The 15,387-nt window shown below is 63.7% G+C and overlaps 3 protein-coding genes across 5 annotated transcripts; 1 reads left to right on the top strand and 2 right to left on the bottom strand.

Moving 5' to 3' along the window:
- Positions 1-3,922: 3,922 nt before the first annotated feature.
- REEP4 (receptor accessory protein 4) lies at positions 3,923-7,670 on the bottom strand. Of its 2 annotated transcripts, XM_030510251.1 has the most exons (8): positions 7,479-7,670; positions 6,462-6,534; positions 6,315-6,391; positions 5,980-6,100; positions 5,778-5,891; positions 4,933-5,065; positions 4,679-4,836; positions 3,923-4,525 (listed from the first exon to the last, which is right to left on the bottom strand). In XM_030510251.1, the coding sequence occupies exons 1-8, from the start codon at positions 7,508-7,510 to the stop codon at positions 4,460-4,462; spliced, it is 774 nt and encodes a 257-aa protein (XP_030366111.1). In that variant the 5' UTR covers positions 7,511-7,670; the 3' UTR covers positions 3,923-4,459. The 2 variants fall into 2 exon arrangements, with proteins under 2 accessions (XP_030366111.1, XP_030366110.1); XM_030510250.1 differs by having other exon boundaries at positions 4,679-5,065; positions 7,479-7,642.
- A 1,332-nt stretch (positions 7,671-9,002) lies between these two features.
- On the bottom strand, positions 9,003-13,285 carry LGI3 (leucine rich repeat LGI family member 3). The gene is made up of 9 exons (XM_030510246.1): positions 13,269-13,285; positions 12,350-12,736; positions 11,802-11,873; positions 11,644-11,715; positions 11,362-11,433; positions 11,187-11,258; positions 10,893-11,062; positions 10,655-10,819; positions 9,003-10,554 (listed from the first exon to the last, which is right to left on the bottom strand). The coding sequence occupies exons 2-9, from the start codon at positions 12,562-12,564 to the stop codon at positions 9,737-9,739; spliced, it is 1,656 nt and encodes a 551-aa protein (XP_030366106.1). The 5' UTR covers positions 12,565-12,736; positions 13,269-13,285; the 3' UTR covers positions 9,003-9,736.
- Positions 13,076-14,507, top strand: LOC115618558 (pulmonary surfactant-associated protein C-like). 2 transcript variants are annotated; one of them, XM_030510248.2, is made up of 5 exons: positions 13,076-13,412; positions 13,510-13,656; positions 13,797-13,937; positions 14,015-14,125; positions 14,211-14,507. In XM_030510248.2, the coding sequence occupies exons 1-5, from the start codon at positions 13,200-13,202 to the stop codon at positions 14,316-14,318; spliced, it is 720 nt and encodes a 239-aa protein (XP_030366108.1). In that variant the 5' UTR covers positions 13,076-13,199; the 3' UTR covers positions 14,319-14,507. The 2 variants fall into 2 exon arrangements, with proteins under 2 accessions (XP_030366108.1, XP_030366109.1); XM_030510249.2 differs by having other exon boundaries at positions 14,032-14,125; positions 14,211-14,296.
- Positions 14,508-15,387: the final 880 nt, after the last annotated feature.

The following is a 15,387-nucleotide window of genomic DNA, read 5'->3' as shown; positions in this document are numbered from 1 at the left end:
ACTCCCACACGAGCAGCTTGCTGGGAATTAGGGCTACAACCCAACTGTTCTGGCAGCCTGCGCTCCCCTCCAGCCCTGGCCACCGGTGCCGGGCTCGGACGCTGCTCCCGGCCTTAATCTCCCGGTTTTCCCAAGGGGAGGTGAGTAAGCATGGATAATCCCGCTTGTTCCGCTGCTAGGGAGAGACAAGCTGCTTCCTCCAGGCTGGGGGCTGCGCCTTGGCACCCCAAAACCTTCCTAAAGCCATGCAGAGGGGAGGGCAACAGCGGCCTCCCCTTCCCTGGGCAGCACTTGGATGCTGGGGATGGGATAGAGAAGGGAGTTGGAGGCAGTGAAGCAGCTTGGCCCCATCAGAAGGGAGCAGCGGACCCACCTTTGCTGGTGTCCCCCACGCCAGGCAGGGGGATGCTCGGGGGGATGCTCGGAGGGATGTTCACAGGGATGCAGGACGCAGCAATGGATGATGCTGCTGTTCCCTCCTTCCCATGCCGGGGGAGGACAGGCAGGACAAGCTGTCCCAGGAAGCCGCCCGTCCTGTGCCACCCCCTCGGGACTCCAGTTTCCCCAGCTCAGTGCCAGCAGCCCAGCTCCAAATACCTTGATGTAATTAAAAGCTCGCCTGCAGGGCCAAGGGCTTAGGATGGCAGCCAGGGACACGGCAGCACCTCTGCTGCCCGCCCAGCCAGGGCCTGACAGCACCTACCTGGAGCGTTCAGGGTCTCCTGCCCTCAGCCTGGGACTCTCTTCTGCCCATGCCATGCTCCTGGAGTGCCCCACCGTGGGCCAGCCATGGCGATGGGCACCGGGCAGCATGGGGAAGAGTCGGGAATGATGGGCACTAAATCCCTCTAAAGCAGGGAAGTGCCTCGGTTTCCCTGTGTGGTCACAGGAGCGGGGTCTCCAGCACACCCCCACTAAGGAACAAGCCTCTGGTGCCCCAGGGATGCGGCTCCAGCGCAGGGACACGGAGCTGGAACCATCCTCGGTGCCAGCGCAGGCTGTGCACGGGGCTGGCTGGGGACAGCCGGGTCCCAGGGGGGCACAGCGGCTGCGGGGGGGTAGGAGGTGGGGATGCAGCATTCCTCCATCCGCATCCTCCCACACTCCATCACCCCAGACGCCCTTTCCCAGGCACCGCGCTTCCCCCCCGCCTCGGCGGGTGATGGCATTCCCGGGGGCAGGCATGTGATGGGGCGCTGTGCGTGCCCCCAGCGTGCAGGGGGAAGCTCTCACCTACCTGGTGGTGATGGGGGGGGATCTCAGCCCCTGCCCGCCCGAGCCCCCTGCCCGCAGCCCCGCACGGCTGCTCCCTGCCCTGCGCAGCAGCCGCCCGCGCCGGGGCTGCCGGAGAAGAGGCCGCATTTAAACAACAGACATAATTATGCTTTTGATACCGGCTGCTAAAAATACAAGCGCTGTGCAGCGGGAGCCATGTGTGCCCGGCCTCACATGGCTCAGCCCGCCGGAGCCGACTCAGGGCGCGGGGACGGACATGGGGGAGCCTGGTGAGGACCACGGCGAAGGGGAGGATGCTGCTCCCACAGGGACCCCCCAAACAGGCGGCTTGGAGGGAATGGGGCAGCCCCAGGGTGGCACCGGCAGCATCCTGCATCATCCAGATGCCCCAGGTTGGCTGCAATGGGGTGAAGTGAGGAGGGAAAGGGGTAGGAGGGAGGAGAGGGCTGGAGGAGGGTGGTGGGCCTGGGGGGGCTCAGCTGGTGCCCAGCCCAGCATGGAGGGTGTGGAATGACCAGGTTGCACATAATTATACTATATCTGCAGCGTCATTCTCTTCTGCTTGCACAAGGGAAGGGGTTTCACCTGCACAAGGGTCTTCCTGGCCTGTGGGGTGTTTCTTAGCATCATGATGCAGGCAGTTTACTGCAGGACACCTTAAAAGTAAGTTCTGTTGGTGACTTGGCCAGCTAGATGTATCTGTCTTGCCAGGTTGTCACATAACTCATCCTCTATACAATAGACTCTGGGTGCTCTGGTTATGGTCTAAAGAGCAAGGACTAAGGCTAACATGATCCAGAGAACAGGGACTTCAAGCAACGCAGCGTCGGATGTCAAGCAGCACAGCAACCCATCCATCATCCGTTAATAAATGCTAACATGATGCTAACACAAAGGCCAACTCCCCAACCCAAGGTGTTCCCATAGGTAACTGTTCCACAAACACACACAAAATACAGAGAGATTCAGTAAAATTTAGGATAATCTGCAACATAATCTGCGATAATTTAGGAGAATCTGCGATTCCCTGGAGCATCAGACATGTCCCTGTCTTCACTTGGTCCCCTGCCAGCTCTCAGGGATGGAGAATCATGGAATCAGACTGGTTTGTGTTGGAAGAGACCTTAAAGCTCATCCTGTTCCAATCCCTGCCACAGGCAGGGACACCTTCCACTAGAGCAGGTTGCTCCAAGCCCCTGTGTCCAACCTGGCCTTGAACACTGCCAGGGATGGGGCAGCTACAGCTTCTCTGGGCACCCTGTGCCAGCGCCTCAGCACCCTCACAGGGAAGAGCTTCTGCCTCAGAGCTCATCTCAGTCTCCCTCCACGTCCCTCTTGTGCTGTTGCCCCAGAGCTGGATCAGGACTGCAGGGGGGGCCTCCCCAGAGCACAGCAGAGGGGCAGGATCCCCTCCCTGACCTGTTGCTCACGCTCTGGGGGGGTTCCGGGCTGCTTACAGGGACATGACCCCTGAACCCCCGTGTGCCACAGGGGTCACTTCACCCCACTCCACCCTGCCCTGGGTGAGCTGGGGGGACCCCAGAGCCGGGCTCAGCCCCCAGCGCCGGCACAGCCTGGCACCGAGCTCAGGGCAGACCCTTCCCTGCTGGGCCGGCTCCAGCGCGGGGAGATTATGGCTTTGCTGACCAGAGCCTGGCACAGCCGGGAGCAGCGCTGGCACCCGGGGACGCCTCAGCCCTGGCTGCTGTCCCCTCCTTGCATTCCTCTCCCTGGGGAATGCACAGAACACTTGCCAGGACACGGGATCAGGCGCCAGCGCTGCTGGTTCCCTTCCCAGCTCCAGCTCAGCAGTCACTGATGCTTGTGCCTCAGTTTCCCCAAGCTGGGAACACTCCCAGCCTCCCCCCCGAGCCCAGCCAGCCCTTGGGCTGTGGAACCCCGTCCTGCAGGTACCCCACTATGCAGCACCACAGCCAGGCAGCCCCAGCAGCCTCCCCGGGCTGTATCCTCGGAGGAACCGTACTCTCCCTAAGCAGCTTTAGGGGGATTAGAGGCAGCCCCTCAGCCTTTGTGCTGTCCCCTCCCAGCCTTTCCCTCCCTGCTGCTTTAAGTAATCGTCTCCCAGCAGTTCGACACAGCTAATCCAGCCACCTCCACCTAATCTGCTCCAACACCCCTTGCCCAGCCCCGGGGCAGACGCTCTCCCATGCCCTGGGAAGACCCCCAAAAGCAGAAGGCAGCCAAGGGCTAAATATAAAGCTGGGCTGAGGGGGTGAGGGTAGGAGGGATGGGGAAGCGAAGGGATTGATGCCAGAGAGCAGGGCACAGGGGGACAGAACTGACACGAGCAGCGCTGTCACCTTGGGCCGCCCCACAGAGGCTTCGTGCCCTGTGTCCACCCGGGAAGAGATAAGTCCCTAAGGCAGGAGCAAAGGGAGGTGAGACCCTCTGGCTGCGCCCAGGGAGCCCCGGCAGGGTGCCCGTGGCCAGGGCCATGAGGACAAGCCGGGGCCGGCGGCCAGGAGGGGGAGGTCCGTCCGCAGCCCTGGCTCTGAGCCGGGACCCGCCGCCCGAGCGCTCCTGCCGCGCCGCGGGGGACGCGGGGACTGCAAGGAGGAGGTGACGGTCACCCCCCAGCCCCGGCCCTGCACCCCCGGCCCTGCTCTGCCCGCTCCACACCCGCTCCCCGCAGGGCACAGCGTCTGGGCAAAGGGGGACGCCTCCCCAAAGTGTGAAACAGCGTTTATTTTCCATATACAAACTCCCTGTCTGGGAGGTGGGAACATTAAAAGCTGTGTAGAGCTGGGTTGGGCTTGGTCAAGCACCGCAGCCCCAGTTTCAAGTAAGGGGGTGTCAGCCTGTAACTGGTGGGGAGACCCCAGCCAAGGGCTGTGTCTTTGGCTTCAGAGGATAGATGGAACAAGGCACATCCCTTTGCTGGCTCCCACAGAGGGAATGTGGGGTGTAAGGCATCAACAGCAGCAATGGGGGCCCCAGCAAAGCCCATAGAGTTCATAGGATGGGAGGAAAGTGGGGGCTGGATCCCATGGGAGAGGCGCCGGCGCCCACCTATAGGATGGGGTCTGGGAAGGGGCACGGTGGGAGCAGCAGCCAGAGGCACAGAGGTCAGAGAAGGGATTTACAGTGTAAGGCAGAGGGGAGCCCCTTCCCCAGGACTGGAATTGCACAAACCACAGCTCCCTCCTGATGCTGCAGCAGCAGACTCGTGGTAAGACTCCAGGCAGAGGTTTCCTCAGCACCATCAGTCATCCTGCTCCGACGGGGCCGTTTTCTTCCTGCTCCTGCTGCGCAAGAGCCGGGAAGAGCCCTGGATCACAGAACCATGGAATCAGCGGGGTTGGAAAAGACCTTTAGGATCATCAAGTCCAACCCACCACTAGCCCATGTCACCAAGGGCCTCACCCAGGAGGGAGGGGTCAGGTCCCCCTCGCATCAGCCCCACATCCCCCCACTACGGTACCTCTTTGCCTGGTGCCTTCTTCTTGGCCACATGCAGGCTCTGGCTGCGAGAGAGGGGTCTGAGGTCCTGCTGGGAGGACGAAATCTCCAAGTCCGACCAGATCTCCTCCTCCTCCGTCTCACTCTCGTAGTGCTGGGGGCGTGGGGGCACACTGTAGGCTGGGGACAAGGGGGGGGCACACGATAGCTCCCAGCACAGCCCCGCAATGGGCTTTGCTTGAACCCCCACCACCGTGATGCCCGTTCCCGGCTCACCCGGCAGCTGCCGGCGGCTCTCCGGCTCCTCCAGGTACAGCGGGTCCTGGCAGTGCATGGGGGTGTCCTCGGGCACGGAGCGCAGGTCCTGCATGCTGAAGCTGCGGAGCCGCCCGGCCAGCGCGCCCTGGCTCTGGGGGAAGGAAAAGGATGGACGTGAGCCCCACCGGGCAAATCCCAAAGCACTGGGGCACCCAGCGTGGGGCCAGGCACCATCAGCACAGGATGTGCACCCAGAGACCCCTCTCCTGACACCCACAGCACTGAGGCCATGCTGCAGTGGCCACGGAATCATGGCACCAACTGGGCTGGAAATGACCTTCGAGCTCACCCAGTCCAACCGTTGCCAGCACTGCCAAGGCCAGCACTAACCCCTGGCACTGAGGCCTCAGCTACACGGGGTGTGAACACTTGCAGGGACGGTGACTCCAGCCCTGCCCTGGGCAGCCTGTTCCAATGCCTGAGCACCCTTTGGGGAAGGAATTGTTCCTCAGCTTCATCTAAACCTGCCCTGGTGCAGCTTGAGGCCGTTTCCTCTTGTCCCATCCCTTGCTCCTTGGGAGCAGAGACCAGCCCCCTCCTGGCTCCATCCTCCTGTCAGGCAGTTGCAGAGAGCGAGAAGGTCCCCCCTGAGCCTTCTCTTCTCCAGACTAAACCCCCCCAGGTCCCTCAGCCGTTCCTCATCACACTTGTGCTCCAGGCCCTGCACCAGCTCCGGTGCCCTTCTCTGCCCCGCTCCAGCCCCTCAATGCCTCTCTTGCAGTGAGGGGCCCAGCACAGACACAGGGTTCAAGGTGTGCCCGTGGGGGACACGGGGCCGTCGGGTCCTGCCCCGCTCCCGGTACCTTGGCGGCCGCCTGCACCGCGGCCGTGGCTGCCAGGTTGAGGCCCCTCTTGCCGAAGCGCACCATGGTCTCGTAGCCGCGCTCCCGCGCCCGCAGGATGTACCCATCGATGTCCTGCCGACAGCATCGAGGTGATGAGAGGGCACAGCACCACGTCCCAGCACCCCGAGCCCCCCCCAGCGCCAGGCAGCCCCTCACTCACCTTCTCCTTGCGGGACAAGGTGGGGTGCACGAACTTGCGGTAGAGCAGGCTGGCCCCCCGCGTGTAGGGGCACAGCAGCCAGATGACAAAGGCCATCTTCACCTCGTAGTAGAAGGGAAACCTGCCAGAGACAGGGAGAAGATGGGGGTGAGGAGATGCTGGGGGGGGGGCCAAAGGCACATCCTTCTCCCCTGCAGGAGGAATGGTGCCCCCCCACAGACAGACCAGAGCAGTGCGTGCCCCTCTCCCAGCAGGCAGGAGGAGGATGGAGTCCCCTTCCTTTCCCCCCCAAGCCATAGGAACCCCAAAGGCTGCTCCCCACACCGCAGCCTCACCAGGAGATGAGGAGGTCAGTGAAGGTCTCTGTAGCCATGAAGAGCGCAAAGACGATCCAGTACATCATCCAGCGGACCTGTGGGGAGCAGGAACCCATCAACCCGGGGCTGGAGCACGGGAAGGAGCTGCCCGAGCTCCCTACTCACGTATTCCCGGATGTTTTTGGTCTTCACAGCCTTGTAGGAAGCGTAAGCAGGGTACAGCATCCCGAAAAGCAGCCTGGAAGAGAGGGCGGGTGTGAGGCAGCAGAAGGCAGGAGCCTGTCCCAGCACCAAAGCTTGGCCTGGAGCCCCTTCAGCCCCGGAGCTGCCGGGAGCAGCACGGAATGTGCCCACATCCACAGGGAGCGGGCTGACACAGCCCAGGATGCTGGGGGCTTCTTGGCTGCCTGGGCACAAGCTGCTCATGTTCAGCTCCGTCACTCAGCACCCCCAGCTCCTTTCCCAGGAGCAGTTTCCCCAAGGCTGGAGCGTTGCAGGGGGTTGTGGTGGCCCAAGTGCAGGACCCAGCACTTTGCCTTGTTGAACCTCATCCCACCGGGCACAGCCCACGGATCCAGGTCCCTCTGTGGACCCTCCTGCAGACCCACACTCCCACCCAGCCTGGGGGCACCTGAGGGTGCCCTTGATCCCCTCACCCACCAGTGGGGGTACTAACACTGCCCATGGGGACATCCCTATCGAGGGTCACCGACCAGATGTGACACCATCCCCACCACCCCTCGGGCTCCGCAACCAGCCAGCGAGGAACCCCCCCGGCACCAACGCCCCCGGGGTGCAGCTGTGGGCGCCCCGCACCCCCTGTGCCCACCCTCCGCACACCCCGGGTAGCCACAGCGTGGGAACAGCAGCTCTGGGGGGATCCGTGCTGGATGTTGGACCCCCCGATGCTGCAGGGACCCGAACCCAAGCCCCCCCCAGGGCAGGATGCTGACAGCACCCCAAGCACCAGGGAACCCACCTATAGCCGGGGGGGGGGCTCTGGGTACCCCTATAAAGCGCCCCCCTCCCGCACCCCAAACCCAGCCTGAGGCACCGTGCTAAGCACAGGGACCCGGTAAGCACCAACCGGGGAGCCCGGGGCATCACCTCGGGCACCGCCGTTATACCCCCCGACTGAGTACCCCCGTTACCCCCCACTGGGCACCCCCGGTCCCCACTCACTCGACCAGCCGGCTGAGCACCCAGGACACCATGGCCGGTGCGGGCCGGGCCCGGGTGCGGGCTCCGGGCTCCGCGCTCCGCCCGCGCCGGGACCCCCCGAACCGCCGCCCGGGACCCGCCGGGACCGCCCCGGCACCCGCGGGGCCGCTCCTACGGTGCGGCCGGTGGCTCCGCGCATGCGCCGCAACGGTTCCCGCCGCCCTTAAAGGGGCAACGGCTGCTCTTAAAAGGGCAACGGCGGCTCTTAAAAGGGTCACGTCACACGAGTGTAGAGTCGGTCCGCCCCTATACACTAATTTTTTCTATTATTAGTAGCATTAGTGTTATTAGTAGCATTATCAGGAGTATTAGCATTATAATGGGGGCGGGGCAGCCACAGAATATTATTCTTAAAAACAAGTAACCCCAAAGAACAGGTTGAAAATCCCCGTCTGAGGATACCGGGATGGTGTTGTTGGAGGAGGATGTACCGTAGGGAAAAAGTCCTTCCCTGTGACGGTGGTGAGGCAGCGGCACAGGCTGCCCGGAGAAGCAGCAGAACCGGATGAGCTTTCAGCTCCCTTCCCGCCCAAAGCCGTGTGTGTCTCCATGTGCACAGAGCACCCCGTCCCTGGAAGGGCGGCTTGGGCTGGGGGAGCGCCGCTGGGTCACGCCAAGGCAACCACACGCGTCAGCACCGCCCTGGTGTGTTGATTCAGCGGGATTTAAGCTCAGCCTCTGCAGAGTCCCCACCTCGCCTCGCCCAGGTTCACCCCTGTGCTTAACCCGGAGCACCCTCTGGGGGGGCCGAGCCCGGGCCAGGGCTCTGCGGGGGGGTGGATCCCTCCGGATGCTCTGGAGGAAGCAGAAGCTTTTTGCTCCTCCTGGAGCCAGACCTGGCATCACCTCCCAGGGCCGCCTTCCCCTTGGCCGTGCATGCCCAGGGCACCCCAGCTCCCCTATCCCAGCCAGGGATGCTGTTGGGACCCCTCTGTGCCTGCTCCCTGTGCTTTAAATCTGCCTTTTCCCAGGAGGGAAACTGAAGCAGAGAAGTGTGGCAATGCCGCAGCTGGAGCTGCGTGCCCTGCCTTGCACCCAGCAATGCCACCCGTGGCATTCCCAGCATGGGGAAGAGCCCATGGAGCCACAGAGGTCAAACCCTGCTCCCAAGGCCCCGGCTGTGCCCCGGGGTGCCTGTTACCTCTAAGAGGATCTTTATTTGTGAGCCTAATTGGTGGTTTTTCACATGCAGATTTCTATCCCTGGGAGACAGGGAAATGCTGCCCTGGAAAACCAGCTGGGCTGCTGCTTGGTGCAGCAGGCTCTGAGCTGGGGTTCCCTCCTATGGGGATACCCCTCCTGCTTCCCCCCAGCCATGGGACAAGGTATTTGCAGCTAAAAAAGCCAGGCAAAGCCATGTGAGGGACTTGGGGGAGCCTAAAACAAGGGGCTCCCCCTTCCCGGGCTCGGTGGGGCTTGTGCAAGGGAAAAGGGGTGCTCTGGGGTGGTGCTGGATTGGGACGTGGTGGTTGGACACGCAGCAGCGCAGGCAGCACTCACAGTGTGTTTATTGTGGGAGCGTTTTGGTGGGCATGTACAGCTCAGGAACCGCTGGAACGCCACGTCCTGCCTGGCAGCGGGCAGAGAGACCGCCCGGACATGCACGGAGGGGGACCGGAGCAGGTCAGCCCTGCTTCTGGTGGTGGTGGCACTGCCTCAGAGCATCCAGCTGGCCTCCAGCATCCTGTCCTCCTCAGGGCATCCCATCTGCATCCACATTGGAGCATCCCCCTGGCCTAATCTGCCTTGAGGCATCCCATCCACATCACAGCAATCCCCTGGCCTCGAGCATCCTGCCCTCCTCTGGGCATCCCATCCACCTTGAGCATCCCACCCACCTGGGAGCACCTCAGTATTCAGGGAGCATCCCATCCACCCCCCCCCCCCACCTCCCCACTGCAGCCTCCAGCCCATTCCCCCCTGCTCCTCCCATCGCTGCCAGCCCAACCAGGCATCCATGGGCCTGCAGGGCGAGGGGTGTCCCACCATCCTGCCCACATCCCATGGGATGCCTGTGGGTGCTACCCAGGAGTCCTGGGGGGAAACTGGGGGCTGTGGAGCTGGGTGCTGCCCTGGGGACAGTCGGAGGGGCGGGTGAACACGGGAGGGGTTGTGACCGTGGGGCAGTTGGGTGCATGCGTGTCCCCAGGCAGGAGCAGGCAGCTCTTGGGGGAGGCAAGAGCCACGCTGGGGCCACGCTGGCAGCTCGGGGGCCGCATCTAGAGGCTGAGGTCCACCACCACGTGCCGGTAGACCAGCGTTTTCGCCTTGAAGCTTGGGGCCAGGAGGAGCTGCACGTCGGCGGCCAGCACGGAGCGGAAAGCCCTGGGCGCCTGCACCAGCAGCTCCTGAAACTTGGCGAATTTCTGCTTTTCCTCTTCCCACAGGTAGACGTGGGTGAAGGAGAAGTCACTGCCCAGGGCCAGGTACTGCCGCTGCCCCACAGAGAAGGGCTGCATCACCATGGAGCCACGGGACGGCAGTGTCTGCAGCTCCACGAAGCGCTGCCCTTCCCAGCGCACCACCTTGGAGTCACCGATGTAGCGGCTGAGGCAGAGGAACTGGTCCCGCTTCACCCTGAAGTGCTTCACCATCTGCACGTCCAGCATCTCGCCCACCTCCCCCTGCGGCGCGAACTGCTTCTGCGCCCGGTTCCACTGGTAGATGACGGGCGCCTGGGAGCTGCTGGCGACGATGAGCCGGGGTTTGTCATCGTTCTCCACGTACTCCACGTCGGTGTCGCGGTGCCAGGCGTGCAGCGCCTGGTGGGAGTAGAAGCCGTTCTGGTTGAGGCGGTAGAGGCTGGTGGAGCCTGCTTTGGAGCTATCGGCGATCACGAAGTACCACTCCCCCTCAATCTGGAAGGCTTCGATGTCATTGGGCTTGCGGATCTTCTGGCTGTCGATGTCCTGGATCTTGATGAACTTGTCCACGGTGGTGTCCCAGCGGTAGATGTAGGAGCCACCGAAGAGCTGGGCCACCACCACGTACAGCTGCTCCTGCGCCACGATGGGCTTGCAGTGCACTGCGGAGTGAGCTGCCAGGCAGGGCCACGTCACACCAGGGCCGTGCCTGCCCCAGATCACCCCAAATGGGGGTCACAGCACGGGAAGGGACCCCCGGAACAGGCGTCTTACCCGGGATGTGGTCAAAGTCTCGCAGCTTGCGCTCCACATAGTCCCACTTGAGGATGGCACAGCTGCTGGCACCGGGCTGTGCCAGAGCCACGTACAGGTCACTGGCGTAGGTGAAGGGCTCGGCCGACACCGACTGGAAGGGCAGGACCTGGTGCACCACGAAGTCTGTGGGGAGAAGGGACAGTGAGGGTCTAAGCATCACCCAGGCACAGGGTGATGGGTCAGTGCGGTCCCTCACCCGTGGTGATGCACTGGAAGTCCCCGAGCACCAGGTCCTGGATGCGCTGCCCCTCAAAGTGCCCGGGGCTGCTGCAGAACACGGCGGGGACCGTGGTGTTGGTGCTCTCCAGCCACTCCACCAGCCACTTGATCTGGCAGTCACAGGCCAGCGTGTTGCCACGGAGGTCCCTGGCGTGGATGGCACCAAGTTACCCCAGCCCTGAGCGAGCCCTGAGCACCCCGGTGTCACCTCAACCCATCCCAGTGTCACCCTCAACCCATCCTGGTGCCCCCAATGCCAGCACAGCCTTACAGGTCACTCAGGATGTCCAGTGGCTTGAAGAGGTCCCGGGGCAGCGTCTGTAGGTTGTTGTTGGCCAAAGACCTGGGGGATGAGAGGGGTTGTGGAGGTGACACAGTGCAATGAAGGGACAAGAGCCATCCCCTGCGTCCCTGCGGGATGCGGGACCCCCCTTCCCAGTACTCACAAGTGGGTCAGGGACTTGAGCCCACGAAAAGTGGCCTTTGAGAGCGCCTGGATGTCATTGTTCTCAATGAACCTGGGGTGGGAGGAGATGGTGGCACGAGAGACCCGTCCCTGTGAACCCCCCACCCTTCCCATGCCCTCCCCATGTCTCCATCCCCATCCCTGTGTCCCCATCCCCACGTCCCCATCCCCGTGTCCCCATCCCTGTGTCCCCATCCCTGTGTCCCCATCCTGTCCCTGTGTCCCCATCCATGTCCCCATGTCCCCATCCCCATCCACACACAGGTACTGGAGGTGCGAGAGGCCGGCGAAGGCGTTGTCCCCAATCAGTGTGAACTTGTTGGAGTTGAGCAGGCTGCAAGGAGAAGGGGACGGCATCAATACAGGGTGGGCAGGGTGGGAACGTGGGGACACGGCGAGATGGCCGGGCAGGACACGTACAGGAACTGCAGCGAGGGGATGTGTGCGAACGCTGCCTCCCGGATCTCCGTGAATGCCGCGTTCACCATCGTCCTGCCGAGGGGAGGAAGCTTCAGGAGAGGGGACGGCAGCAGGAGTGGTGCCCCATAGCACTGTCCCTGCTGTCACTCGGTGCATGCCAGTGCCCCACACATGTGCACACACAGGCATCCACCACACACACAGCATATACAAGGCTGCTGCACCACCATGTCCCCGAGCATCCACCAGCTGTGTCCCTTTGGGGCTCTGGTCCCCAAGGTCACAGTGGGGACAGGCTGCGTCCCTGCTCCATCCCTCACTGATGCAGGAGACCTGCCACCGCTGCAGGACACAGGGACCAGTCCTGGGGTGTCTCCATCCTGCTCCATCCCACAGGATGGATACCCCACACCAACACACATTTACTCCCGATGGAGCACAGCGGGGCTGTCCCTGCGTTCCCAGGGCAGCACCAGCCCCCGCCAGCCCTGGGCTGTGACATGCTCCCTGTCCCCATCCCCATCCCTGTCCTGCTGCCGGGTACTCACAGCGAGATGACCTCGGGGGGCAGGTTCCTGGGCACGGCTTTGGAATCCACACAGAACGCTGTGTCCTGGGTGCAGGAGCAGCTCGGGGGGCACGGGGGGGGCCGGGGCGGCCGCCGACCCTCCGCGGGCTGCCAGAGCCAGGCCGAGGCCAGGAGGAGGAGGAGGAGAGCGGGGAGCCGGTCCCTCAGCATCCTCCTCCCGCGCCGCAGCTCCATCGCGCCCTGGCCTAGCGCTCTGCCCGGGGCCGGTCCCTCTGCTCTCGCAGCGCCCGGCAGCGGAGGCAGAGCCTGTTCCTCCTCCCTATTGCCCGGAGAGCTCAGCGCGGGAGGGACGCGATGGAGGCTGCCGGCGCCGGCCCCGCTCTGCAGCACGCCCCATGCTGGGGCGCTGCGGGAAGCAGGGAGGGAGGGAGGGCCGGGGGGAGGGATGCAGTGAGTGACGGCCGAGCAGCCGCGTGTGCTCACCGGCGTGAGCGTGCAAACGCGGCCGTGCACACGGCGGGCGGCTGCTGGGTGCCCCCGGGGTGCACCAGGATGGGGGTCTGGAGGGTGCCCCCGTCATCCCTGGCAGGGGTGATGCCACCAAAGCTCTCCCCCCGCGTTGCTTTGCCCCGCTGCCCGTGCTGCAGTGCTGGCAGCACGCGCTGGGCATTGTCCATCCCGTCCCAGGCACGGCATTCCCGGCCAACAAAGAGCTCAGCCAGCTCCTGCCCACCCTGGGGGGGCCGCAGCTGCCCATGCACTGAGCAGGCTGCAGGAACCAGGGCTGCAGCACCCACAGGGGTGTGTGCTGAGGGTGCTGGGTGCTGGCACGCTCTGCCTGCCCGCTGTTTGCCTTTCCCCCCTTCCCGATGCCGGGAAAGGGCTCTCGGAGGTTTCATCCCTCCTCCCCGCCTCAGCAAACAGAGCACAAGTGGTACCTTGGCAGCTCCAACCTCCTCCCATCCACCCGGGATCCTATAAATGCCCCCGGCTCCGGCTGGCAAAGAGACAGGAGCCGCATGGAGAAGGAGGGCGAGATGGACGGCAGCTCCAAAGAGGCGCTGATGGAGGAGGCACCTCCGGTAAGGAGCACCCATCGCCCGGCCCATGAGCTGCTGTGGGGCTGAGCATCGTCCGCCTGCGCCGGTGGCTCACCCAGGTTGTCCCCTGTGTCCCCAGAGGTACACGGCCTCCCCGCTCCTGCCCGGCATCCCCCCCCAGCTCAAGAGCCTGCTGATGGCAGCGGTGGTGATGGTCATCCTCATGGTGGTCATCGTCACCTTCCTCCTGCTGGGGCTGCACATCACCGAGACACACGCCGAAGCGGTGAGGGGAGGGAATCGCGGTGCCGCCGGCTCCGGTGATGGGATTGGGAGGGTTGGGAATGGCACCAGCTGCTGGTGCTCCGCAGGGATGGGGTTTAGGCCCCTACAATGTCTCCTGACCCCCCCACTCCCACATGGCAGGTCTTGCGGATGACCATCCATGGGCTGGATGGTGAAGGGACCCCCCAGCACCTCTCCCTCAGCAAGAAGGAACGGACCGGGACATTCGCCGTGTGGGACGGGCTCAACGCCTCCGCCGTGGTGGTGTATGACTACAGCAAGGTGCGAGAGCACCGGGCACAGGGGAGGGTGCAGGGACAAGGACAAGGCTGAGCATGACCCGGGTCTGTCTCAAACAGCTGCTGGTCGGCTACAGGTCCTGGCGCCACCGCGCCTGCTACATCACCCGCATGGAAAGGGACAACATCCCGGGGCTGGACACCGTCACCGAGAGCTTCCAGCGGCGGCAGGTCAGTGCTGGTCACCCTGCTTGGGTGGCAGCGGCTGGAGGGGAGGCTGCTGAAGGCGGTGGCCCCTCTGTTGTCTCTCCTGCAGGCTGAGATGAAGGAGGATGGGGACAAAGCCATGCCCCTGGCCGACCGCTCCATCCTGGGTACCACCGTTAACATCCTCTGCAGCACCGTCCCTGTGTACTGGGCATAGTGTGGATGGGGTCAGCTCCCAGTGGGGACCATGCCCGTGCTCCCCACATTGTCTACCAATGCCCAGGCATCCGCATCCTCCTCCTTCACCTGGGAGTAGCCACCCTGCCATAGGGATGCTCCATCCGCAGCCGCTTGGCACCGCGGCTTTCCCACCACTCTTGTCATATAATAAACCAGTGGGATTTGCTTTGGGATTCATGCTTCTGTCTGCAAAGTAAAGCCTGTGCCACTGCCTCGAGTGCTGCTCTTGTCCTTCCCTGTCCCAGGGTGCCAGGGACCCTCTGGTGTCCCAGGGATGTCTCCCTGTGGGATAGAAGCATCCGTCACGTTGGTGTGCTCAGCCCGGCCCCACACGGGAGGGCTCAGACATGTCCTTCCCAGGGCAGCAGCTCCCCTCGGCATTCCACGCCATGCTCCCATGGCCGGTGTCCCCACCAGTGCCCTCCCAGCTTGTATGGGAGGAGGATGAGGTGGCAGGAGAATCCTCCACACCTCCGGCCCATGGGCACAGGCAGCACCGGGGTCTGGGGCACCCCTCTCGGGAAGGCCCCATCCCTTCCCCTGCTGGTGCAGATGGGGACAGTGGGACTGTGCCATGTCCCTGGGCTGAGCAGGGCATCCACAGACACCTCAATCCTCTTGCTCCAGCTCCCTCCATTCCTGTCCATGGCAGCTCCAGCTCCTCCACCCCTCAGGGGCACCTCCAAGTGCTGCACCAGAGAACGGGAGGTCAATGGGCATGGGAGGGAGAAAAGAGACCCCCAGGACCTGATCCAGCCCCCCAGGAGCACGGTGGTGCTGAGCAGCGTGGTTTAACCTTTCAACACGCATTAACTCAGCCTTGTCCCCACAGCCACAGGTCACAGCAGGAGGGGACCGGCACGTTGCCCACATTGCCCTGGCAGAGAGCCGGGAGGAGAAGGGGGGGCACAGCCACAGAAGGTGGCACACACAGCACATGGGGCCAGAGAGCAAACAGTGGGAGCCACTTGAGGGGCTCCCATGCTCCCCAACGCCCTGGGACAGGACACAGGGTGCACCCCTCCCCCTGCACCCTGCGCTTGGGG

The sequence above is a fragment of the Strigops habroptila genome, chromosome 21 (genome assembly GCF_004027225.2).
Source record: "Strigops habroptila isolate Jane chromosome 21, bStrHab1.2.pri, whole genome shotgun sequence".
NCBI classification, from domain to species: Eukaryota; Metazoa; Chordata; class Aves; order Psittaciformes; family Psittacidae; genus Strigops; species Strigops habroptila.
The sequence above is the reverse complement of the archived record's forward strand: the minus strand, read 5'-3'. Positions and strand labels throughout refer to the sequence as shown.